This window comes from Triticum aestivum, chromosome 5D (genome assembly GCF_018294505.1).
Source record: "Triticum aestivum cultivar Chinese Spring chromosome 5D, IWGSC CS RefSeq v2.1, whole genome shotgun sequence".
Taxonomy (NCBI): Eukaryota; Viridiplantae; Streptophyta; class Magnoliopsida; order Poales; family Poaceae; genus Triticum; species Triticum aestivum.
This window is the reverse complement of record NC_057808.1, coordinates 4,098,636-4,126,045: the sequence shown is the minus strand read 5'-3', so window position 1 is coordinate 4,126,045 and position 27,410 is coordinate 4,098,636. Positions and strand designations below refer to the sequence as shown.

At 45.8% G+C, this 27,410-nt stretch overlaps 1 protein-coding gene across 7 annotated transcripts; it reads right to left on the bottom strand.

The window, feature by feature from the left end:
* Window positions 1-22,305: 22,305 nt before the first annotated feature.
* Window positions 22,306-26,782, bottom strand: LOC123119036 (uncharacterized). 7 transcript variants are annotated; one of them, XR_006458401.1, is made up of 6 exons: window positions 24,798-24,911; window positions 24,552-24,582; window positions 24,243-24,392; window positions 23,530-23,642; window positions 23,017-23,208; window positions 22,563-22,901 (listed from the first exon to the last, which is right to left on the bottom strand). XR_006458401.1 is itself a non-coding variant. In XM_044538681.1 (4 exons), the coding sequence occupies exon 4, from the start codon at window positions 22,817-22,819 to the stop codon at window positions 22,322-22,324; it is 498 nt and encodes a 165-aa protein (XP_044394616.1). In that variant the 5' UTR covers window positions 22,820-22,901; window positions 23,017-23,208; window positions 23,530-23,642; window positions 26,263-26,782; the 3' UTR covers window positions 22,306-22,321. The 7 variants fall into 7 exon arrangements, 5 of the variants coding, with proteins under 5 accessions (XP_044394616.1, XP_044394617.1, XP_044394619.1 ...); XR_006458400.1 differs by lacking the exon at window positions 24,243-24,392 and having other exon boundaries at window positions 22,564-22,901; XM_044538681.1 differs by lacking the exons at window positions 24,243-24,392; window positions 24,552-24,582; window positions 24,798-24,911 and adding an exon at window positions 26,263-26,782 and having other exon boundaries at window positions 22,306-22,901.
* Window positions 26,783-27,410: the final 628 nt, after the last annotated feature.

The following is a 27,410-nucleotide window of genomic DNA, read 5'->3' as shown; positions in this document are numbered from 1 at the left end:
TCATTTTGGGGTTATGCTTTAGAGACTGCCGCATTCACTTTAAATAGGGCTCCGTCAAAATCCGTTCAAACGACACCGTATGAATTATGGTTTGGGAAGAAACCTAAGCTGTCGTTTCTGAAAGTTTGGGGATGCGATGCTTATGTCAAGAAACTTCAACCTGAAAAGCTCGAACCCAAGTCGGAAAAATGCGTCTTCATAGGATACCCGAAGGAAACCATTGGGTATACCTTCTACCTCAGATCCGAAGGCAAGATCTTCGTTGCCAAGAACGGGTCCTTTCTGGAGAAAGAGTTTCTCTCGAAAGAAGTAAGTGGGAGGAAAGTGGAACTTGATGAGATGACCCCTCTCGAACCAGAAAGTAGCACAGCACAAGAAAATGTTTCTGTGGTGCCTGCACCGACTAGAGAGGAAGTAAATGATGACGATCATGATCAAGTTACCACTGAACTTTGTAGGTCCACAAGGACACGTTCCGCACCAGAGTGGTACGGCAACCCTGTCCTGGAAATCATGTTGTTGGACAACGGTGAACCTTCGAACTATGAAGAAGCAATGGCGGGCCCAGATTCCAACAAATGGCTTGAAGCCATGCAATCCGAGATAGGATCCATGTATGAAAACAAATTATGGACTTTGACAGACTTGCCCGATGATCGGCGAGCGATAGAAAATAAATGGATCTTTAAGAAGAAGACGGACGCGGATGGAAATGTTACCATCTATAAAGCTCGACTTGTCGCTAAGGGTTATCGACAAGTTCAAGTAGTTGACTACGATGAGACCTTCTCATCCGTAGCGAAGCTGAAGTCCGTCCGAATCATGTTAGCAATTGCCGCATTCTACGATTATGAGATATGGCAAATGGACGTCAAAACGGCATTCCTTAATGGCTTCCTTAAGGAAGAATTGTATATGATGCAGCCGGAAGGTTTTGTCGATCCTAAGAATGCTGACAAGGTATGCAAGCTCCAGCGCTCAATCTATGGGCTGGTGCAGGCATCTCGGAGTTGGAACATTCGCTTTGATGAGATGATCAAAGCGTTTGGGTTTACACAGACTTATGGAGAAGTCTGTGTTTACAAGAAAGTGAGTGGGAGCTCTGTAGCATTTCTCATATTATATGTGGATGACATACTATTGATGGAAAATGATATAGAATTCTTGGAAAGCATAAAGGCCTACTTGAATAAGTGTTTTTCAATGAAGGACCTTAGAGAAGCTGCTTACATATTAGGCATCAAGATCTATAGAGATAGATCGAGACGCCTCATAGGTCTTTCACAAAGCACATACCTTGATAAGATATTGAAGAAGTTCAATATGGATCAGTCCAAGAAGGGGTTCTTGCCTGTATTGCAAGGTGTGAGATTGAGCACGGCTCAATGCCGGACCACGGCAGAAGATAAAGAAAAGATGAGTGTCATCCCCTATGCCTTGGCCATAGGGTCTATTATGTATGTCATGCTGTGTACCAGACCTGATGTAAACCTTGTCGTAAGTTTGGTAGGAAGGTACCAAAGTAATCCCGGCATGAAACACTGGACAGCGGTCAAGAACATCCTGAAGTACCTGAAAAGGACTAAGGATATGTTTCTCGTTTATGGAGGTGACGAAGAGCTCGTCGTAAAGGGTTACGTCGATGCTAGCTTCGATACAGATCTGGATGACTCTAAGTCACAAACCGGATACATGTATATTTTGAATGGTGGGGCTGTCAGCTGGTGCAGTTGCAAGCAAAGCGTAGTGGCGGGATCTACATGTGAAGCGGAGTACATGGCAGCCTCGGAGGCAGCACATGAAGCAATCTGGATGAAGGAGTTCATTGCCGACCTAGGAGTTATTCCCAATGCATCGGGGCCGATGACTCTCTTCTGTGACAACACTGGAGCTATTGCCCTTGCCAAGGAGCCCAGGTTTCACAAGAAGACCAGGCACATCAAGCGTCGCTTCAACTCCATTCGTGAAAATGTTCAAAATGGAGACATAGATATTTGTAAAGTGCATACGGATTTGAATGTCGCAGATCCGTTGACTAAACCTCTTCCACGAGCGAAACATGATCAACACCAGAACTCTATGGGTGTACGATTCATCACAATGTAACTAGATTATTGACTCTAGTGCAAGTGGAAGACTGTTGGAAATATGCCCTAGAGGCAATAATAAAATGGTTATTATTATATTTCCTTGTTCATGATAATTGTCTATTGTTCATGCTATAATTGTGTTATCCGGAAATCGTAATACATGTGTGAACACATAGACCATAACATGTCCCTAGTGAGCCTCTTGTTGACTAGCTCGTTGATCAATAGATGGTTAAGGTTTCCTGACCATGGACATTGGATGTCATTGATAATGGGATCACATCATTAGGAGAATGATGTGATGGACAAGACCCAATCCTAAGCATAGCACTAGATCGTGTAGTTCGTTTGCTAAAGCTTTTCTAATGTCAAGTATCATTTCCTTAGACCATGAGATCGTGCAACTCCCGGATACCGTAGGAATGCTTTGGGTGTACCAAACGTCACAACGTAACTGGGTGGCTATAAAGGTGCACTGCAGGTATCTCCGAAAGTGTCTGTTGGGTTGGCACGGATCGAGACTGGGATTTGTCACTCCGTATGACGGAGAGGTATCTCTGGGCCCACTCGGTAATGCATCATCATAATGAGCTCAATGTGACTAAGTAGTTAGTCACGGGATCATGCATTACGGAACGAGTAAAGTGACTTGCCGGTAACGAGATTGAACGAGGTATTGGGATACCGACGATCGAATCTCGGGCAAGTAACGTACCGATTGACAAAGGGAATTGTATACGGGATTGCTTGAATCCTCGACATCGTGGTTCATCCGATGAGATCATCGTGGAACATGTGGGAGCCAACATGGGTATCCAGATCCCGCTGTTGGTTATTGGCTAGAGAGCGGTCTCGGTCATGTATGCATGATTCCCGAACCCGTAGGGTCTACACACTTAAGGTTCGATGACGCTAGGGTTATAAGGAAGATTTGTATGTGGTTACCGAATGTTGTTCGGAGTCCCGGATGAGATCCCGGACGTCATGAGGAGTTCTGAAATGGTCTGGAGGTGAAGATTTATATATGGGAAGTCATCATACGGTCACCGGAAATATTCGGGGGTATACCAGTATTGTACCGGGACCACCGGAGGGGTTCCGGGGGTCCACCGGGAGGGTCCACCTGCCCCGGAGGGCCTTATGGGCTGTAGGTGGAAGGGAACCAGCCCCTAAGTGGGCTGGGCGCCATCCCCCCTAGGGCCCATGCGCCTAGGGTTGGGGGGAACCCTAAAGGGGGCGTCCCCTTGCTTGGGGGGCAAGCCCCCTCCCCCTTGGCCGCCGCCCCCCCTCTAGATCTCATCTAGAGGGGCCGGCCCCCTTCCCCCTTCTCTCTATACATAGAGGGGTAGAGGGAGGGCTGCAAAACCACATCCAAGGCGCAGCCCCTCCCCTCCCCAACACCTCTCCTCCTCCGCGTGAGCTTGGCGAAGCCCTGCCGGAGAACTGCCACTCCATCACCACCACGCCGTCGTGCTGCTGTTGGAGCCCTCTTCCTCAACCTCTCCCTCCTCCTTGCTGGATCAAGGTGCGGGAGACGTCATCGGGCTGCACGTGTGTTGAACGCGGAGGCGCCGTTGTTCGGCGCTTGGATCGGAATCAACCGCGATCTGAATCGCTACGAGTACGACTCCCTCATCCGCGTTCTTCTAACGCTTCCGTCTCGCGATCTTCAACGGTATGAAGATGCACTCCCCTCTCTCTCGTTGCTAGTTACTCCATAGATTGATCTTGGTGATGCGTAGAAATTTTTTAATTTTTGCAACGATCCCCAACAAAGCCGAGCTCATATTCAAATGAGTGACAGTTCTGTTAATAAGAGTGTGCCAGAAGTTGCTGGTAAAAACAGGATCCCTGTCAGATACAATGAGTTCAGGCATACCATGTAACTTGTAAACATTATCCAGGAAAATCTCTGCAACTTTTTGAGCAGTAAATGGGTGTCGCAGAGCCATGAAATGACCATATTTGGTGAATTTGTCAATGACCAACAGAATGCAATCAAACTAGCAGGAAACTGGCAACCCAGTGATGAAATCCATAGTAACAGTTTCCCAGGCTCGTTTAGGAACAGGCAATGGAGAAAGAAGGCCTGGATAATATACTCGTTCAGCTTTAGCTTGTTGACAAACCACACAGGAATGCACCTTGTTTTTGATGAAAGCTTTCATGCCAGCCCAACGAAACAGGGAATGGATTCTGTTGTAAGTTACTGGAAACCCTGAATGTCCTCCTACAGGACTGTCATGAAATGCAGAAAAGATCTTATGCTGCAGCTCCAGGTTGTTACCAATCCAAATACAACCTTTATACCTCAAGAGACCATGCACAAGCTGATAGTTAGGTTTAGCAGCTGGGTCCACAGACAGTTGCTGCAAAATTTCAGTAATCTTATCATCAGAGCATAACTGTTAACAATTTCCTCCAGCCACACTGGTTGCGCTCTGGATATGTGGAAAACTTGAGGGTGTGGTTTCCTAGAAAGTGCATCAGCTGCAGTGTTGTCAACTCCCTTCTTGTAAACAATTTGATAGTTCATTCCCATTAGTTTTGTGAGAGCTTTCTGTTGCCAGATAGTGTGTAACTTCTGATTTTGCAAGTGTATCAGACTTCTTTGATCAGTTTTAATAGTAAACTGCTGCATTTGAAGATAAGACCTCCATTGTTCCACAGCTAATAGGATAGCCATATACTCCTTCTCATATACTGACAGTGCTATGTTTTTAGGGCCAAGAGCTTTGCTTACATAAGCCAGTGGATGTCCTTCTTGCATTAAAACAGCTCCTATTCCAGTGTCACATGCATCTGTTTCAATCACAAAAGGCTTATCAAATTGTGGCAATGCCAGGACTGGTGCTTCCACTAGGGCTTGCTTGAGTGTATTGAAAGCTAGATCAGTAACAGAAGTCCACAAAAAAGGAACCCCCTTCTTTAACAGATCTGTCAGGGGCCTGCTAATAATGCCATAATGTTTGATGAACTTCCTGTAATATCCACTGAGCCCTAAGAATCCTCTGACCTCCTTGACATTGCTGGGAGTAGGCCAGTTCTGTACTGTTTCTACCTTGCTAGGATCTATTGAAACTCCCTCAGCACTAATGGTGTGACCCAGATAATTGATCTGTTGTTGGGAAAAAGCACATTTAGTGAGTTTAACCTTCCACTGATCAGCTCTCAAAAGACAGAGTACCTCTCTGACATGTTTCAAGTGCTCTGCATATGTTTTGCTGAAAACCATTATATCATCAAAGAAACAGAGAGTGGTTTTCCTGTTAGTAGGAGTGAGTGTAGTATTCATAGCCCCCTAGAAAGTGCCAGGTCCTCCAGCAAGCCCCATTGCCAACACAGTGAATTCATAATGACCATCATGGGTTTGGAAAGCAGTTTTGTATTCCTCTCCTGGGGCTAGTCGGATTTGATGATAACCTGCTCTTAAATCCAGTTTGGTAAACCAAGCAGCTCCTGACAACTCATCCAGCAATTCATCAATAACTGGCAGGGGAAACTTGCCCTTGAGAGTGATGGCATTTAACATTCTGTAATCAATCACCAACCTCCTCTCTCCACCTTTTTTTCTTAACTAGTAGTATTGTAGAGGAAAATGGACTGTTGCTAGGCCTGATTATCCCAGCCTTGAGCATTTCTTTAATTTGTTTCTCCAGTTCATCCTTGAGTTGTGGCACAATTCTATAAGGTCTCATGGATATAGGCCTTGCCCCTGGAATAAGAGGAATTTTATGATCACAAGGCCTCCTGGGAGGAAGCTCAGTTGGAGTAGCAAAAACATCAGCAAATTCCTCAACAAGCAATTGCATCTCTGGATGCATTTGATCTGGTTCACCCATCTGGATAGCAGAAAGAGCTACACAAGTATAACTATGTTCTTCAGAAGAAATTCCTTGCAAAGTAATAGTTTGGCCCTCCTTAGTAAATGACATCCACTTTTCTACCCAATCAACATACATTGGACTATGCTGTGCAAGCCAATCCAATCCCATTATTCCATCATAGGTTTGCAATTGCAATAATCTGAAATCAGAGGAAAACCCATGACCATTACATTGCCAGTTACAGTCAGTTATCTGATGCAGACACTGAATTGTTGTTCCACCTGCAACAGTAACTGTGATAGGTTTGATAGGAGAAACACCCTGAATATAAGAATACTTGGCGTCCAAGAAGGAATGTGTACTCCCAGAATCTACTAGGAATTGCAGTGCTTGGCCTTGTAGTACAACTTCTAGTTGCAGCACTGGTGCCTCTGGTTCCTTGCCCATAGCTGCTGCAGACAACTTGATTGTGTGGACAGAGGAAACTGACTGTTGATCATTATCAGATTCAGATTCTTCACTGTAACTGGACTGCATTTTTTCAATCATCTCTTGCACAAAATGCAACTGGGCTGTAGACTTACAGACATGATCCTTCGCCCACTTCTCTCCACACACGAAACACAAACCTTTAGATTTCCTGTAGTTTCGTAGTGCTAACCATTTGTCATCAGTTGGAGTACCTTAGCAGTGTCCTTCTCCTCTGGTGGTCTGCCCTTGCTGTTGCCATAAGAAGGAACAGTAGTACTTCTCCTAGACACTGAACCTGATGAATTGCTGACAGTTTCCCCCAATTCCTCATGCAGTAATGCCAATTCATAAGCTGCATCAAGGTCTTTGGGTTTCTGTAATGCAACAGCTATCCGAACTCCGGGTTTCAACCCATCCAGGAACCTGGTAGTATAATGGAGAGAGTTTGGAGCGTCCTCATATGCTGTTAACTGATCATAGAGCTCTGCAAAACGTTCAACATAATCCTCCACAGTGCTGTCCTGAGCGATGCGGAACAATTTTCTGAGGAGCGTCTGATGCTGGTTGCGACCAAACCTGCTCTGCAAGGCATTACAAAATTTAGTCCAGGATGAATTTGGCATGCGTCGTTGAACAGACTCCAACCATCTGGCTGCCGTGCCTTCAAACTGAGCTGTTGCCAGAGAAATCCATCGGTGCTGTGGTGTATTCCATAGACGGAACTGGTCCTCACACCCATTTTTCCAGAGACGGGGATTGGATCCATCGAATTTGGGCATTTCCAGTTGAGAAGAAAAGGATGAATGATCAGAAGCATCCACAGACTGGAATTCACGGGGAGAAAAAATTCGGGGGGACTGTAGTGAATCACGCGCACCTCTGACCGGAGGAGGTACATAAACATTATGTGCCTTCCCCCGGTTTTCGTTGTCGAAGCCAAGGGCGTTGGTCATGCATCCATGACCTCGCCCAGCACCGCGCGAACTTTGGCCGGAGTCGACCTTCGGATCCGGCTCAGCTTCCTCGTGCTTGTACAGATCCGTCCTCAATTGCTCCAGGTCGAGGGCGATCTCATCCCGGATGCGGTCCGCCCGCGCGGTCATGAGCTTGTCGAGGGTGGTGTTGTTCGCGTCGATAATTTTGCCCATGGACTGGAGGAGCGTCTCACCTTGCGTCTTCAGCTTCCGATCCAGGTCGTCGGCGAACTCGTGACGAAGCAGCTCGTAGACGGCGCGGCTCTCGGGGCTGAGTTCCTCCATCGCCCGGCGTCGCCGTCGATCACTGTAGCGCGTGCGGTGGGGGTGGATTGGAAGCTCCAGGACGGAGGCTCTGATACTAGATGTGAGCTACTCGCCGGAATCGCTCACGCTCGCCATGGATTGGTATGAATCGAGCTAGTAATTTGAATTCGGTAGAGGAAAGCCACCCAACCTCCCGCACCTCTATCCGTTACAAGCCACCGGCCTCAGCCGTCCAAATCCTAGCCACCCCCTCTCGAGGGAGAGAGACGCCTATTTAACGTTACACCCGATCAACGGGCCCAGTTCGGGCCTGCAAGCCACTGGGGAAGGTTCTTGGGCCGCGAAGACTTGGGCCGTAGCGTGGGTTCAGCATCTGGCTTCCTGTTGTCGGCAACGCCTTGATCTGCTACAGCGCTCTCCTGCGTGTCTTCAGTGTCGACGCTTGCAGGGTTGCTGACAGGATTCCAATCAAATGAATCAAATGACCACCATTAGAAAAATTCCTCCAAAAATCATAGTACGAAATTTCTATGAACCAAAGGAGCCCTTAACTTTGATATCCACCCACTTGTCTTGGCTTTCTTCTACACTAGAAGGGTTGGGCATGCTTTGCTGCGCCATTGGTCTTGTTGGGTTTCTTAAAAAATAATCATTCTATTTCCAAATATATGGTTTGAAAAGTCAATCGTTTTAAGTTCAATAAAACTTGGAGAGAAATATATCAAAATCCATAACATCAAATCAGTATTTTTAAATTCATCATGAAATGAATTTTCCGTAACTTTTTGTTTAATATTGTGGATGTCAATATTTTTGCTCTGAACTTGGTCAAAGTTGAAGAAATTTGACTTTCTACAAAACTAATGCCCCTTATATTTTGGAACTGGTGGAATATTTAGTTTGGCGGGTGGTGGAGATGATAAAGTGTGTTTTATTCTTATTTATGATGCGGTGATTTGGTGGGTCTTCCATGGTGTGATTCTGAGTTATCCGTTAACCAACCAATATTTATGTGGGGAAATTTTAGTGTTGCCGGCCTCCTTCTCGGCCATGGCGGCGGCAGGGATCTCCCCCTCTCCGCCTCCCTTGCTCGGTGGGTCGGCGGTTCCCCTCGCCGGAACCAAGATCTTTGCACCTCTGCAGATGGAGTGGAGTTCTTGTGGGCAGGGTAGGGATGGTTGGAGTGGAGCAGGGAGGAGTAACTGAAGTAGAGGAAGAATGGAGAAGGTGTGGGGGCAAAGAGGGTGGCAGCCGAGAACATATCAGGTGCACCGAGCCAATTTGTGCACCCAATGCACTGGTGCATTCATGACCCTTCGATGAAAAATTAATGGGCCAGATTTTGGTCAAAAGAAGGACTATACCTTTTTTGCAAAGACAACCTTGCACTTTCTACAAACTAACCCGCACTCCACAGCACACGGTCCCATCAAAGAAATCTGTATGTTTATTTTTCTGGCCCAAACACAAACTGGTTCATATATTTTGAACCGAATGATCAATTTAAGATCCGTTTTGACTGTCATTTTTGTCTTGACAAGATATTCAAAATAAGATTGATATTCAATATGTTTCCAAAAATTATTATTTGCTGTGTTTCTTAAGCTTGACTCGGAACTTGTGATGTATTAGAAGGATTTGCACCCGGGAAGCGCATGTGAGAAAGATGCAAAACATGTATGTGTTGCAGTCAAGTTTCGAGTTCAATTTCAAAAAGTAAAAACATACTATTAATTTTTAGAAGCCTACTCAATATTGATCTTGATACGAAGATCCCGTCAAAACAATGATGATCAAAATGGATCAGAAATCGGACACTTAGTTTAAAATATATGACACCTTTTTGTTTGAACCAAACAAATTATAAAACACGTAGATTTATTTATAGCAGAGGGAGATGTGTAGTGCGGGTTGATTTTGATAAATAAAAATGACTATTCTGCAATGTTCCAACAATCCAACTACCAGGCTGATCATATCCTTCAATATTTTATCCAATGGCTCATACAACATGGGTGCATTCGGTGCATGAGTTGGCTTGAGTAAATAGCATAAAACTACTACTTTACAGGTTAGGGTTCCAAAAAACTACCGGTTTTTATTTTTTCTCAGATAACTACCAAATGGGTGGTCGGCTGTTTCAAAAAACCCAAATTCCGCGTTGTTAACGTTTTAAACCGATTTATGACAGATCGGACCCACTCCTAAACAATCCGTTAGTTGACCGTTTTGTTTGACCGTTAACTTATTGTGGGACCAACGTGTAAGATGTCTCTTCTTCCTCCTACCATTTCTTCTCTCCTTGTCTCTTTCTTTCCCGTCTCCTCCTCCCGGCAAAGGCCCGACCAGGGCCACCCCCACCACGCCCCGCGCCCAGGAGCAAGGGCCGGCCGCCGCGAGCCGCCCCCAGGAGCAAAGGCCGCCGCGAGCCGCCGCCGGGCCAGTGGCCGCCTCTACGCCGGCTCCCCATGGCGGGCTCAGGCCGTCGCGAGCCGCGCGCCATGGCTAGGGGCTCGGACCGTCGCCAGCCGCGCCATGGCCCGTGGCTCAGGCCACCACCAGTCGCGCGCCATGGCCAGGAGCGCGCCGACGAGCAAGGGCCGCCGCCATCCGCGCCATGGCCAGGGGCTCGGGCCGCCACCAGCCGTGCGCCATGGCCAGGAGCTCCTCCACCTAGCCCGTCGCCCGACTAGAGAAGCCCGCCGTCGCGACGAGGAACGCGGCGGCCGAGCCGCCGCCTTTCGCTTGGCCGGCGATCTGGCCGCCGGCGAGCTGCCGGCGTAGTTCTTGATTGCTTTTCCCAGAAAATATCAGGGACCCGATTGCTTTTTCCAGAAAACACCAGGGACCCGATTGCTTTTTAAAAAAAGATATAGGGACCTGATTGCTTTTTTTAGAACTTACATAGATACTGACATGTGGGTCCTACATGTAAGGTAACAGTCAAACAAACGGTCAAACAAACGGTTCTCTTATGTGCGGGTCCCACCTGTCATAATCACGATCAACTGATAAGCACTCAGCGTTTTGGGTTTTTTGAAACAGCCGACCCCTTGTTTGATAGTTATCTGAGAAAAATTAAAAATCGGTAGTTTTTTGGAACCCTAGCCTGTAAAGTAGTAGTTTTATGCTATTTACTCCTGGGTAGTTATCTGAGAATACACCACAACTACCAGGCTGATCATATCCTTCAATATTTTATCCAATGGCTCATACAACATGGGTGCATTCGGTGCATGAATTGGCTTGGTGCACCTGATACGTTCTCGGTGGCAGCCGCAGCGGTGGCACTGCTGGAGGGAGGAAGAGGAAGGTTGTGGTAGCGGCAGTAATGAATTAATGGGAGCGGAGCGCAACAGAAATGGAAATTCCTATCTACACACGGCACATGGGATGTTTAGGAGGGAAAATGGAAATTTGTGGACAAAGGAATGGAGGTCCCTTTCCCCCTCTTTTGTGTTTTATTGTGAAGGGGTGTACGTATAGTGGTGCTGACACTTAATTGGCACCCTCCTTCACGTTGAGATTTTGGCTTATCTTTGATGCAAAAGGAAATTCCTATCTACATAGAGTGAGAAGGCACATGTGAGGGGCAAAGGAAATTTCTGGACAAAGGAACGGACGATCGATCCTCTACACCACACCATAATACCGGCGTCGGATCGGTGACCACGTGGAACGTTGGATCACGTCGCAAGTGGCCGTTGGATTCGCATGGTCACGTGGTCGGGCCGGAGGAAAAAGAGGGGAAGGGATAAGGTCGGAGGCGCCTCCCGTGTGGGGCACGCATGGGCGGTGCGTGACGAGGATGCGGGAGGTGACCGACCGAGGTTGAGGTTGGTCAACCGATTTGGACTTTTTTGAAATTAACTTGACGAAACACACGGACATGAAAAACGCTGGAATAGAGTGTCATGTCCTCTTATATCATGTAGGATTGCCAAACTACAGGAATTTGTATGAAAGGGTGTTTGACAGCACAAGAAAAAAAAGGGTTTGAGTGTATGAAGATTTACCTTCAAAATGTAGTACAATCAATCTTATTCAAAATATTCCTAAGAATTCTAATCCAACGAATCAAGACGACCACCGTAAGAAAATTTTCTAAGGATTTAAATCATATGGGATCCTATGGCTTTCTTCTACTATTCTGAAGGCTTAGATAGATAAATTCCACGGCACATCAATATGTATGTTATTAACTAATACTTTTCGATAAAGGGTGGATTTTATTAACTCAAAATGAAGCATCAAGTGAATACAAACATAATGAGCACACACCCGGCCTCTGCATAGCTAAGATGCACACAGCCAACACACACCAAATACACCGGCAAATAGAAAAGTCATACAAGACCAAAGCTATGCCTTAGCATGGAAAAAGAAGAAGAAAAAAGCCGAAGCGATCAACATAGCGATCGACAAACTACAGTAACAACCTTATCCGCACCAACATTCTCTGGACACCACAAGGACGACAAAGTTCTTCAACAGCAACGCCTTCAGAAAGGGAACAACGCTCAAACGCCGTTGTCACCGGATCCAACCATCAAAGATTAGATTCTAGGTTTTTACCCTGAAGAACAAGTCTGAGCATATCCGAACAATGCCTTCAACAAGGTAATGACGAAAAAACATCGCCATTGCCAGGTATAACCAACTTGGGTCAGACCTAGGATTTTCACCTCGGAGCTCGAGACTAGGTAGTCCAGAAGCACCACCGAATTGAAGTTAATCATGTGTTGTCGCCACCACTTTCCCGCGATCCCAACAGCTGCAAACACTGCCGCTGCACAACCTCACCCTCTACGTTAAATCGTCGTCCATAGATTGTGTCTCATCGCTGAAGGCAAGCTAGACAAAAGTGAGAGCCACCAAAACTCACAAAGGAGCATTTTGGCTGCATCCCACAAATTCGTTGGTTCGAGCCACAGACAATAGCCACCGAATCTGAAGGAAACCCTCACAAAAGATCCTTGTGCGGCCATCGCAATCTGTAGCTCGAGAAGTCGGCCGATGCTGCCACAGTAAGGCCTGATGAATACCACTACCGGATGGCGCCGGCCAATGGAGGACGCCTGCTGCATACCGAATCCAGACGGATCTGTGAGAGGATGAGCCCTCGCCTGCTCCCCCATCATGAACCAATCAGATCTGATCTGTTGTGCAGGGGAAGGCACTAGGCATCGTGGGGCGCCGACGGGCTGGAGCAAGACTGCCGCAGCCCTCCTGGCTAGCCCTCCACGTCCAGACCTCCATGTCCAGATCGGAACTCCTTCAATACAAGACGGAGAATATCCAGCCGGTGTTGATACTTATCTATCATACTTAAAGAAAATGTAAGGTTCCATCATTCTATCATACTTATCCATCATAAGCGGATGACGGTACCTTACGGATTTTCCCCCTCACATCTCGGGTTTTTTTGGTTAAAACTATCCATGGACCACGGCATGCTTGATCGGTGCTTCAACTAGTACCAGGGAGTACTAAACTAACACCCGGCCCCAACATAGATTCTCATTCTACTAATCAATCTATCTGTTAAGTGGTCTAATAATTAACTACAATCTAAGTGAGGGATTAGATTAAGCGAGAGCTTCGACTAAACTAGTAGGTTAACAAACTCAGCAAACGGTTTGGTACTCTTAGTGATCTAAACGCTCTTATATTTCTTTACGGAGGGATTATCATACTACTTTGCCCACCCCCCCTAATTCTCAAACTGAACCTTGCGTGTACTAATTTGCTTGCTACAGCAATAGACGGTGCTCCATCTTACACCAAGAGGCCAACTCCATTTATTTTCACCCACCAACCTACCTACCTGTCCACCCCTATCTTCTTTCTTTCTCAATGTGTTGATCAGGCAATCAATTTCAGAACGCATGCTACTTATTTTCTCTCCAAGTTGCGCTTTACCATTTCCCGTAAAATGGGCGAAAAGATGATCGTTAGCCATTGTCGTGCACAAATCCAAAAGGACTATGCTCTCTCCAAACGTTTCGCATTCCAACTTGGGCTCCATCTTATCTTTGCCCTTTTTTCGTTGGAATGAATGAAGGTTATAGTAAAGTTGGTGCGAAACCAACGGCCCCTTCTTCTATTTTTCAATCCACTTCTGATCATGGGAGTGTAATTAGAGATTGATCCGAAACTAAAGACGTCTGTCAAATTTCATGACAAAATCGATTCGTCAACCATCTTGCTTCCAATTCTAGATTAGGTGCCATATGAAATGTACATGAAGCATGTACCTTTTTGTGATGTCTGGAACACCGAAATGAGAGCATAGATATTATTTTTATTTTACGAGGGAACTGTGAAATCCATTTATTAAAAAGGGGTATTATAAAAACACCCCCAAATCCATGTCAATGTATCCACCATCATATATATTTTTCATAATGTATTTGGTCAATATTGTAGTTGTTGCTACAAAGGAAATTTTTGGACAAAGGAACGGAGGACCCTTTCTCTCTCTCTCTCTCTTTGTGTGTCACCGTGAAAGAGTGTCTGCCGGTGCTGACACGTAGTTGGCACCCGTGAGATTTTGGCCTATTTTATTGGAAAAAGGAGATTCCTATCTACATAGAGTGAGAGAGATGGCACATGGAAGGGAAAATGGAAATTTTTGAACAAAGGAACGGCGGGCCCTTTCTCTCTCTCTCTCTTTTCTCTTCGTGTGTCACTGTGTGTAGTGCTGACACTTAACTGGCACTGGGTCTATTTGACTGAAAAAGGAAATTCCTATCTACATAGAGTGATAAGGCACATGGGAGGGGCAAAGGAAAATTCTGCACAAAGGAATGGAGGATCTTCTACACTACACTACGTACCTGCATCGGATCGGTGAGCATGCGGACCGCTGGATCATGTCGCACGTAGCCGTTGGATCCGCGTCATCATACCGAAGGATTGTTGGGGTGCACGATCTGGCGAGCGAACGAGGAGAAAGAGGGAAAGAGATAAGCTATGAGACGCCTCGTGTGTGGGGCACGCATGGGCGGTGCATGACGGGCGTGCGGGAGACGACCGACCGAGGCTGAGATTGGTCAGCCGATTTGGACTTTTTCCGGATTCACTACTATAGGAATTTGGCACGCCTCTTGTATCATATAGGATTACCAAACTATAGGAATTTGGACGAAAGAGTGTTTGATAGCACAAGAAAAAACAAAGGATTTCAACCAAAGGGTTTATGTGTATGAAAATTTACCTTCAAAATATAGTACAAATGAATTTTATACAAGTATTCATGGGAATACGAGTCTAATGAATCAAGACGACCACCGTAAGAAAAAAAATCCTATGGGATTTATGTGGTTTTCTTCTACTATTGTGTAGGTCTTGATAGATAAAATCGGCGGCACATCAATATGTATGTACCCCATTCATCACTTAATATAAAACTTTTTTTTGCGAGAAAAACTTCTAATCTGTTCATTTTCATGGCAGCACAATAAACACCAGAAATAATAAAAATTACATCCAGATTTTTGGACCACCTAGCGACGACCACAAGCACTGAAGCGAGCCGAAGGGGCGCCGCCATCATCGCCCCTCCCACGTCGAAGTCTGGCAAAACTTGTTGTAGTAGACAGTCGGGAAGTTGTCGTGCTAAGGCCTTATAGGACCAACGCACTAGAGCAGCGACCGATGCTGATGAAAAGACGCGTAGATTGGAAGGATCCAACCTGAAGACACACAGACGTAGACGAACGAAGACCAGATCCGAGTAGATCAACCAAAGACAAGCACTGATCAAATCACGCGAGATCCATTGGATACACAACTCCACATGCCCTCCGATGATGCTAGATGCACCACCGAGACGAGGGCTAGGCGAGAAGAACCTTATTCTGTCTTCAGGGAGCCGCCGCCGTCTCGCCTTACTGAGCCGGATACATACCTAACAAAACTAAAAAAAACATCTGAAAATGGAGCGCTCCCACGGCAAAGACCAGGATCCATCACGTCTACATGGCCCTAGGGCCGCCAAAGTCGCCGACGGGAGACAGATGACTTAGACTGGTCTTAGAGGCGGCGGCGGCTGGCTGGATCGTTAATATAAGACGTTTTTTACGTTACCATAGACTGAACAAACATCTTACAAAAAGTTAAAGGCGTAGTATTAATTTGTGTATGTTATTAACTACTGATAGTACTTCTCTCGTGCTTAAAGAAGACATAAAGTTCCGTCGTCCGCTCATATTTTGCCCAACCTTACACAAGCTTTCCTTTCCTTTTCCGAAAATGTTTTACGGAACCATGGTTCAGCCGAACCTATGCTCGACATCATTGATTTCTAAACACTATTCATGAGGATCCGTGCATGGTTGATTAAAAAATGCAGTTGGCATGCATGTCTATTCATGAGGATCCATGCATGGTTGATTAAAAAATGCAGTTGGTATGCATGTCACAAATCCACATGTAGTAGGATGTTAAATCGTACGGCATAGACCATAGGTTCGGCTGAACCATGGTCCTGAATCACGTCTCTCTTTCCTTTTCCCATTTTGATTTCCTCCTCACATCTCTGGGTTTTTTTTTTCATCATTTTTTCCTTACAACCATCCATGGACCATGACATGCTTGATTGGTGCTTCAACTAGTATCAAGGAGTACTAAACTAACACCCGGCCCCAACATAGATTCTCATTCTACCAACCATTCTGTCTGTCCAGCAGTCTAATAATTAATTACAATCTCAGCGAGGGATTAGATTAAGCAAGAGCTTTGACTAAATTAATAGCTGACCAAACCCATCAAACGGTTTGGTTTCATCAACTAATTTGCTTTGCTACAAGAGTAGATGGAGCTCCATCTTATCTTTGGATTCCCAAAACCTCTCACACCAAGAGGCCAACTCCATTCATTTTCACCCACCTACCTACCTACCTATCCACACCTATCTTTTTTTTTTCTCAATTTGTTGATCAGGGCAATCAATTTCAGAATGCAGAAAGCATGCCATTTATCTCGGGATAATTTTCTATCCAAGTTGCATTTTACGATTTCCCGCATAATGAGAGAAAAGATGATCGTTAGCAATTGTGCACCAATCCAAAAGAAGAACTTCTCTCTCTCTCTCTCTCTCTCTCTCTCTCTCTCAACGTTTCCCATTCCAACTTGGGCTTCATCTTATCTTCGCCTTTTTCCCGGTTCGCAATCAGAAGATTATAGTAAAAGTGGTGAGAGCCAGTGACCCCCTCTTCTATTTTTCACTCCACTATCGAGAGAGTGTAACTAGAGATCGATCCGAAGTTAAACACGTTTGTTGAATTCCAGGACAAAATCGATTCGCCAACCATCTTGCTTCCAATTCCAGTTTAGGTGCCAGATGAAATGTACACGAAGCATGTACCTTTTCGTGCTGTTTGGATGACCGTCAAAATGAGACATGAGATGAGCTTACATTTTTACTAAATGTTAGCTCTAAAATCCATTTATTAGAAAGAGGTGTTATAAGAACACCCTCAAATCAATATCAGTATATCTACCATCAGATATATTTTTGTGATGTATTTTGTAGTTGTTGGATTTTTATTCTATACATTGGGTCAAACTTAGAAATGATGAATTTTTAACTGAATTTATACACTGTGGAAAAGTGTCGACACTCGCACTTAATTGACACCCTCGTTCACGTGAGATTTTGGCCTATTTTTATTTATTAGAAAAGGAAATTCCTATCTACATCGAGTGAGAAGGCACATGGGAGGGACATGGGAAATTTCTGGACAAAGGAACGGACGATCCTCTACACCACACTACCGCTGTCGGATCGGTGACCATGCGGACCATTGGATCATGTCACACGCAACCGTTGGATTTACGTGGTCAGTGGCTGGACTGGAGGATCGTCGGGGCGCACGATGTGTCGAGCAAATGAGGAAAAAGAGGGGAAGGGATAAGGTCGGAGGCGCCTCTCATGTGGGGCACGCATGGGCGGTGCGTGACGAGCATGCTGGAGGCAACCGACCGAGGGTGAGGTTGGTCAGCCGATTTTGACTTTTTGGGGATTAACTTGACGAAACACACGAACATGAAAACGCAGGACTAGAGTGTCATGTCCTCTTATATCATGTAGGATTACCAAACTACATGAATTTGAGTGAAAGGGTATTTGACAGCACAAGAAAAATAAAGGGTTTGAGTGTATGAAAATTTACCTTGAAAATGTAGTACAATCAATCTTATACAAATATTCCTAAGAATTCCAATCCAACGAATCAAGACGACCACCATAAGAAAAACTTCTAAGGATTTAAATCATATGGGATCCTATGGCTTTCTTCTACTATTGTGAAGGCCTTGAGAGATAAATTCCACGACACATCAATATGTATGAATGTATGTTATTAACTAGTACTTGTCTATCATACTTAAAAAAATTGCAAGGTTCCTTCATTCTATCATAAGAGGATGGCAGAACCTTACGCAAGTTTTTCTGCTCTCCTACCTTTTGATTTCCCCCCTCACATCTCGGGTTTTTTCTCACCGATTTTCCATTAAAACTATCCATGGACCACATCATGCTTGATCGGTGCTTCAACTAGTATCAGAGAGTACTAAACTAACACACGGCCCCAACATAGATTCTCATTCTACCAACCGGTCTACCCGGCCGTCCAACGGTCTAACAATTAACTACAATCTCAAGTGAGAGATTAGATTAAGCAAGAGCATTGACTGAATTGGTAGGTGACCAAACCCAGCAGCAAACGGTTTGGTTTCATCCACTGATTCTTTGACTGTACGGGTATCGTACTACTGTTGCCAAGACACCCTCCTCTCATAGTCTCATTCTCAAAGTGAACCTCACGAGTGCTAATTCGCTTGCTACAGGAGTAGATGGTGCTCCATCCTTATCACTAGACTACAGGAGTAGACTTCATTCATTTTCACCCACCCAACTACCTTCTTTTCTTTCACTATTTGTTGACAGGGCAATCAGTTTCACAATGCATAAAGCATGCCCCTTGTTTTGGGGTAATTTTCTATCCAAGTAGCATTCTACCATTTGTTAGCCATTGTACACGAATCCTAAAGAAGAGTTCAGGCCCCTCCAAACGTTTTCCATTCCAACTTGGGCTCCATCTTATCTTTCCCTTTTTTTTTGGTTGGAATGAATGAAGATTATAGAAAAACTGGTGCGAAGCCAACGACCCCTTCTTCTATTTTTCCACTCCACTTTCCACCGAGAGGCTGTAATTAGAGATCGATCCGAAGTTAAACACGTCCATTGAATTTCACGACAAAATCGATTCATCAACCATCTTGCTTCCAATTCCAGTTTAGGTCCCAGATGAAATGTACGTGAAACATGTACCATTTGTGATGTTTGGATCACCGTAAAAAATGAGACATTAGATGAGTATAGTTTTTTTTAATGTTAGCAGGAGAACTGCCAAATCCATTTATTAGAAAGAGGTATTATAAGGACACCCTCAAATCAATATCAATATATCTACCATCAGATATACTTTTGTAATGTATTTGGTCAACATTGTATTGTTGGATTTTTCTTCTATATATTTGATCAAACTTAGGAATGGTTGACTTTTATAACTGAAAAGTGCAACAGTTTAGATGTCTTCTACATAGGTGGTATGTTCACTAAAACAAAGCTAAGCCATATGTTTACCGTCCATTGACCACAACATGCATATGCTTGAACCAATAATAGTAGTAGATTAGACACGAAAAAGCCACTTCCTTTCCCCCTCCACGCCGATGCTTGTGGGCGCTGACGTGCAAAGCCCGGTCGGCGTCGACGTCGGTAGGTTTTCTCCTCCCTTCTGCAAGGTGGTGGCTGGTTGGCGCGAGACGCGCCACCAGGCAGCGGCGTTGCGTTGGCGTAGAGCGCGACGGGTGCTTGTGGCAGTGGCATGCGTTTGTCAGCAACACGTCGACTGTGTGGCAGGCGAGATCCGACGTGGCGTGTGGTACTTGGCGGGGGGGCAGGTGGTGGTGGTGGTGTAATCTCGGCGGCAGGCTGTGTCCAGAGGAGGATCCCAGATTTGTCTGAGTAAGTACAGAAGAAAAATGGAGGAGTGTAGTAGTAGTAAATAATTAATTAATGGTGTTGAACAGAAAAGGAAATTCCTAGAGAAAAGGCACATGGGAGGGAGGAAGGGAGGGAGGGAAAAGGAAATTTCTGGACAAAGGAATGGAAGATCTACACTGCACTAGAGCATTTCCCTCTCTCCTTTTGTATCATTGTGAAGGAGTGTCACACTTAATTGGCACCCTCGTTCATGAGAATTGGGCACATGGGAGGGACAAAGGAAAATTCTGGACAAAGGAGGATCCTCTACACTACACTACGCCATTCCTCCTTGTTATGCATGTATCAAAGGGTCTAGCTCTGACACTTGGCACCCTCTCATTGGTGCTACTCCATATGTTTAGGGCCTATTTGATTCGCAGGATTCACAAAATGCATGAATAGAATAAACACATGAGCAAAGTGTCATGTCCTCTTATACATGAATTTGAATAGAAGAGTGTTTGATAGCACAAGAAAAACATATGAATTCTACCATTGGGGGTTTGAGTTGATGAAAATTTTCCTCCAAAATTTACCACTCTCTTCGATCCATATTACTTGTCGCCCGAAAGGATATATCTAGCACTAAAATACATCTAGATATGTCCGTTTGAGCGACAAAAAATATGGATCAAAGGGAGCACCAATTAATCCAATTGAATAATTCCCAAGGATTCCAATCAAACGAATCAAATGACCACCATTAGAAAAGTTCCTCCAAAAAATAGTACGAAATTTTTATGAACCAAAGGAGCCCTTAACTTTGATACTCACCCACTTGTATTGGCTTTCTTCTACATATGTGATGTCTTGATACATAAATTCAGCAGCACATCAATATGCTGTACTACCTCCATTTCAAAAATAGGATTTTAGCCTACCAAAACGTCTTATCTTTTAGAACAGAGGTAATTTGTATTAATGTATTGTATGTTAACTAAGTACTTATTCAAGCAAAAAACGCCAAGCCCTTGTTCACCGTCCATGGACCACAACAAGCTTCATGCTTCAACTAGTGTTAGTGCTAGAGCATCTCCAGCCGTTGGCACCCCCAGGAGGCAATTTTTCGCATCTTGGGGGGCTGCCGGCGAAAACTTCGGCCTGGGGGTGGAGTTTTTTCCACTGTTGCGCCCCCAGGAGCACGGCGGCGAGGCGACCCAGCGATGGAGGTGTGCGTCGGAGACGAGAGCCGGGCGGGGGCGGCGCGCGGCGGACCGGCGGGGACCGGAGTGGACGAGCGACTCCTCCCAGCCCCAGCTCTGTCGCCGGCGGGAAAGCGGCTCCTCCCGGACCGCTGCCAGCGCCCGGCTGCGGACGACGCGACCGGAGCTGCTGCATGAGCCGCTGTAGCGCGAGGAGGCGGCGCGCCTCGCTGAGCCGGCGGCGCGGAGCCGCGTGTCCTGGCGGCGCACGGCGAGCTCGTGCCGCGCCACGACGGGCAGCTTGGTGGCCAGCTCGCGCTTCTCCGCGCGGAAGCGAGCCACCGTCCCGCGGAGCTCCTCCAGGCGCTGCTGCTTGCGCGCCCGCGACCGCCGCGCGCTCCACCTCCGCCCCGGCCTTGCCCGCTTTGACCACGGCCCCGCCTCGCCAGCTCCGGCCAGCGCCAGCCCCAGTCTCGCCAGCTCCGGCCATGCCCGTCCCGGCCACGCACGGCGAGCTCCAGCCTCGCCAACCCCGGTCTCACCAGCTCCAGCCGACGCCCTCTGCGCTCGAGAGAGAGGGGCAGGGGAGAGGAGAGAGGAAAAGAGAGGAGAGAGGATGAGGGCACGTGGGTGGGGCGCAGATGAAAAGAGAAGAGAGAGGTTGTGGGAGGCTGACGGTGGGCCAACCACAAGAAAAAGAATCGCCGGCACGCCTAGCTGCTCCCCAGGGGGCTGGGTTTGGGGTGGGACTGCCGGTGTCAATTTTGTCTAAATCCGGCGAACAGTGAGGCTTTGGGGGCGCGAGTGGAGGATATTTTACTGCCGGCGCCCAAAAAGCAGCCGTGGGGGGCATCTCGAGGGGACGGCTAGAGATGCTCTTAGGATTAGTAGTAAACTAACACATAGATTCTACCTACTACCTCCGTTTCAGTTTACAAGTCCTGCGCGTATATCTAGGTTGTCAATTTTATCACCCTAATATAAACTATATAACACAAAAATTATACCTTTTGAAAGTAGAAACTCCGAAGTTTATGTTGGTATATTTTTTGTAATATATGATTTGTATTAGGTTGGTCAAATTGACGACCTAGGGGTACGCGTACGCCCTGTAAACTGAGAGAGAGGTAGTACCAGTCTAGCTGATCAAAAGTCTAATTAACAACAGTCTCAGTGAGGGATTGGATTAAGCAAAAGCTTTGACCAAATTAATTAGGTAACCAAGCCCAGCAAATGTTCTCATCAACTCAACTGTCTCTTGGACTGATGTACGGACATCGTACTACTTTGCTTGGTTCTCCATCCTATCTCCGAATCTCACACCAATATCATTCATTCATTTTCAATCACCTACTACCTACCTAGACCCAATCCTCCTCTTCTTTCTTTTCTCAAATTGTTGCCCCCCCTCCCCCCCCCCCTCTCTCCGGTTATTTTCTCTCCAAGTTGCATTCTATCATTTCCTGCAAACAGGTACTCCCTCCGGTTCCAATTACTTGTCGCGAGCGCTATAGAAATAACATTTTGCAAAAAGGTCCTCCCAGTTTTGAATCTTCTCCATCCTGGCCGTCGTCCCGTGGCTTGGAAGCTCCTTCGCTGCTCCGCCGTCCTTCCCCGCCGGCCGCCTACCTCCGCCCCAATCAAGAGCCTGATTTCGGCTGTTGCTGCGCTGCTCCGCCATCCGCAGCTCTGTCTCCCTCCGCCGCAGCGCCGTTGTCCTTCCCCGCCGGCTGCCTGCCTCCACTCCAATTGAGAGCTCCGTCACCGAGGTCTGCCGTTGTTGCGCTGCTCCGCCGTCCGCAGCTCCCTCACCCTCCGCCGCAACTTCGACATCCTTCCCCGCCGGCCGCAGGTCCCTCGCCGGCGCCACCCTCCGCTCCAATCGAGAGCCCAAGGTCCGCCGCTGCTCCGCCGTCCGCAGCTCCTTAACCCTCTGCCGCTGCTCCGCGTCCGCAGCTCCCTTACCCTTCGCCGCTGCTCCGGCGTTCATAGCTCCGACAACTCGAATTGATCATCTGCTCCTCTTGACGTGAATTTGTGCTCTAAATACCACAAGGCTGGAGCGATTTGAACTGAAATTTTCACGTCCCCCATAAGCAATCACAAAAAGAGAGTAAGTACTCACATCCCCCATAAGCAATCACAAAAAGAGAGTAAGTACTACAGCTTGGTTCTGTTGCTCGATACCTGTGAGTAATCTGCTGCTCCTATTGATCCTCTCGACGCAGCGGGCAGCGGCTACTGTCCTCTTGATCCTTTGATGTTCCTGTCAACTGGTTCCTCTCTGTTGTGTTCATCAAGGAAATGGTGATCACACTCTGAAGACTGTCAAATCACACTCTGAAGATCACACTCACAAATCTGCAAGCAAATCAAAACCTACAGATACTAGGTTAGCACACTCTGAAGATCACACTTACTCCATTTTCAGTAGACAGTAATTACTCTACTGTATATATTGTTGAATAGTGTACATCAAAGTAGAGCACACCCAAAAATTCAGTGTAGACAGTAGGAGTAAGCATAGACAGTAGACAATAGGAGAAAGTAAAAACAATGTAGGCTTCTCTTTTTGGCTGATTTTTGTTTATTATACTGGTGTCACTGTATTGACAGCAAAAAATAATAAGATGTAAATTTCACCAAGAAGTAATAAGATGCTAAGGAGTATTGTTGTCAAAGTGTCAACAGTAGGAGTACCTTTTGTTTTGCTGTTTTGTTCTTGGAAGTAATAACATGTTGTTAACTGACATTAACATGCCATTCTGTTCTGTTCTTGGAGTAGTTCCAATAACATGTTGTTAACTGAGTTCCTATAACAGTGAAACAGTAATTAGTTAGACAGTGAATAAAGCAATACCCCTGACTGAAACATAAAGCATACAAAAGGAATATATGGTTGATGATCTACTGCCAAAACAAAATAAAGCAGTACAGATACAAGAGTAACTTGCTTATTTTCATGCTTACTGTCATGCTTTTTTAAATGAATGCTTATTGTCATGATCAGGTGAGAACATGTTGAGGACCTGAATCAGAACAGAGAGCAGAGGTACAACACTATGGTGCTCCCAGATCTGAATAGCACTCCACCTGGAGGAGAGGAAGATGTACATATGTCTGAAGAAGAGGAAGATGTACATATGCCTGAAGGAGAGGAAGATGTACGTATACCACGGGCAAAACCAGATCTACCAGACACTCACAAATTTGCAGCATATATTGCACTAAAAGCACTTAGCAGGGATGGAGAAATTGACAAGAGAGACAAAGAACGTGTAGCTGGTCTGCTGAACACAAGTGTCAGAACCGTTGAAAGAATATGGAAGGAGGCAAATGCCCAGCTTGCAAGAGGAGAAGAGATCAATGTGTCTAATAAAAGGAAGCGGAGATGTGGTAGAAAGAGGGCAGACCTTGATCTCTCGAGGATACCTTCAATTCCCCTCAACAAAAGGTCTACACTGAGGGCACTCGCTAGGTCTCTGGATGTACCATATTCTACCTTGCGGAGAAGGTTCAAATGGGGAAAGATAAGGAAACACACAAACAGTCTGAAGCCCACTCTGAAACCAGAAAACAAGCTATCAAGGCTCAAGTTTTGCATTTCAATGATTGATCAAACAACAATAGCAGATGCAATGCCCTCTTTCATTGATATGCAGAACATAGTTCACATCGACGAGAAATGGTTTGATATGACGAAAAGGAACAGAACCTATTACCTCCATGAAGAAGAACCAGATCCGGTGCGCACTGTTCAAAACAAGAATAGTATCGGCAAGGTCATGTTCTTAACAGCAGTTGCGAGGCCACGATTTGATGATCAAGGAAATGTAACATTTGATGGCAAGATAGGAGTATGGGCCTTCATCAAAGAAACTCCAGCAAAAAAGGATTCCAAGAACAGACTCAAAGGGACTAAGGAACTAAAGTCGGTCACAGTTACTAGGAATGTGATGAGGGAATACCTATGTGAAAAGGTCATTCCAGCCATTGAAGCACAGTGGCCCGAAGACAATCGAACCATCTACATCCAGCAAGATAACGCAAGAACACATGTTCCTCCAGATGATTCAGATTTTCTAGCTGCCGTAGCAGAATCAGAACTGGATATCAGGTTGATGCAGCAGCCTGCAAATTCACCTGATATGAATGTCCTGGATCTTTGCTTCTTCAGCTCAATTCAGTCCTTGACGCTTGAAAGTGCACCAAACAACATCAAGGAACTGATAGAATCAGTTGAAGAAGCATATGATAGGTATGAAGTGCACAAACTGGCGAGAGTGTTTATAACCTTACAGTCAGTCCTGATTGAGGTTATGAGAGTTGAGGGAGGTACAGGATACAAGATCCCGCACATGAACAAAGATAGGATGGAGAGGGAGGGGATGCTACATATCAATCTAAGATTCGATGCTGAGCTATATTGGAAAACTTTGGACATTATAGAGGGTCACTAAAGGAGAAGCAAATACATGAAAGATGAAAGAGGGAGTAATTGTTAATGATTATTTGTTAATGTGCTGTTAATTGCATGTAACCCCAGAATATATTCATGTATAATCATATTTTGTTAATTTGTATGTTAATGGAGTAAAAAAGCTTACTGAATTCTCTTTCTCTCTTTTATTAAGAGTAGGAGTGTTGTTAATTGTTAATTTGGATTAACTGGAATAATTTGGATTAATTGAAGATAAAGGAGGAGCAGAAAAAGAAAAAAGAAAAATTTGGACAAGAATTACTCCAATAACATGTTTGGACAAGAATTACTCCTTACATGCTTGTTGGCCTTAATTGCCCTCTAGTGGAGTTAAATAAATGGAGTACTACAAGTGTGTTGCAAACACAACTCCCTCTGTTTCATTTTTCTTTACATACTCCAACATTATGTTGTTGTTTACAGAGTAGAAAATATTTGAAGGAGTAAGGTTAATTGTACTGTTCATTTTGCACCATAAAGCACCATAGCACCATGGAAAATTATTCCTGTTCTCTGTAGAACTACTCCGTGGAAAATTACAGAAAATTAGTCCAGTTCTCTGCAGTACTACTCCATGGAAAATTGTAGAAATTTTGAGTCAAAATCTACACAGTGATGTAATGATCAGAACATCATATGATTGCATTGGTAATGCCCAAAAATTCAAGGTTGCATATGCTCCAATACCCAGATGTGAAACCACAAAGTTAGACCCAATTCATCCAGATGAACTGAACATTAACCATACTGATGTCAGCTGGAGGTCAATCTGCACATAGATTTAAATTGCAGAAAATCTACACATGTTCGCTGTAGCAATCTACACAGTACAGACAAAATTGCAGCCATGGTTGATGCTCTTTCAGGCAAAAAAAGAGCTACTGTACCCCAGTACTCTGTACAAAATTGCAGAAATTGCAGAAAAACTTTTCCATGATGAAAATTGGCAGTACCTAGAGCGGTGATGAAGAAGGCGGTCTTCATATGGTGACCTTCTTGTAGCCGTCCGGCGAGGTGACAGCACGATCCCCTCCACCGCCACAGATCTCCAGCCACCCCGGAGCCCTTGCGGGATGTGGCAGGGCATTATGAACACCCCGGAGCCGTGGGTGACAGCGAAGAGGAGGATCCGCGGTACCACGAAGCTGAGCGCGTCCATGGCGAAGTGCTAGGCGGCGCTGTGTTCTGCAGAGGAGAAAGATGCCATTTTTCCCAATGGAGTGAGAGGGGGAGCTACGCAGAGGAGTAAGCCGGAGGAGGGAGCGGGCGAGCTGCGTAGAGAAGGGGGCGGAGGAGCTACGCAGGGAGGAGGGAGCGGGAGGAAGGCGCGGGCGAGCTGCACGGAGGCCGACGATGGCGCGGCGGAGCAAGCAGAGTCACGGGAGGGGGCGAGAGCAGCGGCGAGGATCGCTTGTTGTGTCGGAATAAAGGGGTGGGTGTTTTTGCAAATTGACCAGCGCGACGAGTATTTCGAACCGGAGGGAGTAGCAAATAAACCGTAACTCGGATGAAAATACCTTGTACATGAAACTTGCTCAGAACGACGAGACGAATTCGGATACGCACCCCGTTCGTCCGCCACACATCGCTAGCATAGCAAACACGCAACTTTCCCCCTTCGGTTCAACTGTCCGAAAACGCGAAACACCGGGGATACTTTCCCGGATGTTTTCCCCCTTCACCTATATCTCCTAGCATTGCGTTAGGTCACCCCTAGTGCTGCGTATGGCCATGTCTTGCTTTGTGATGCTTTTGATTGCTCTGTTATTTATTCTGTTCCCCCTCCGTTACTTCTTTCCGGTAGACCCTGAGACTGCCGGCGACCCCCAGTTCAACTACCGTGTTGACGACCCCTCCTTGCCAGAGCAACCAGGCAAGCCCCCCCTGATCACCAGATATCGCCTATTCCTTCTCTCTACTGCTTGCATTAGAGTAGTGTAGCATGTTACTGCTTTCGGTTAATCATATTCTGATGCATAGCCTGTCATTGTTGCTACAGTTGTTACCCTTACTTGCTATCCTACTGCTTAGTATAGGATGCTAGTGTTCCATAAGTGGCCCTACATTCTTGTCCGTCTGCCATGCTATACTATCGGGCCGT

Excerpts from the sequence above, each read along its gene's own strand:
- LOC123119036 (XM_044538681.1), bottom strand. The coding sequence starts at position 22,819 with ATGAACGCCGGAGCAGCGGCGAAGGGTAAGGGAGCTGCGGACGCGGAG.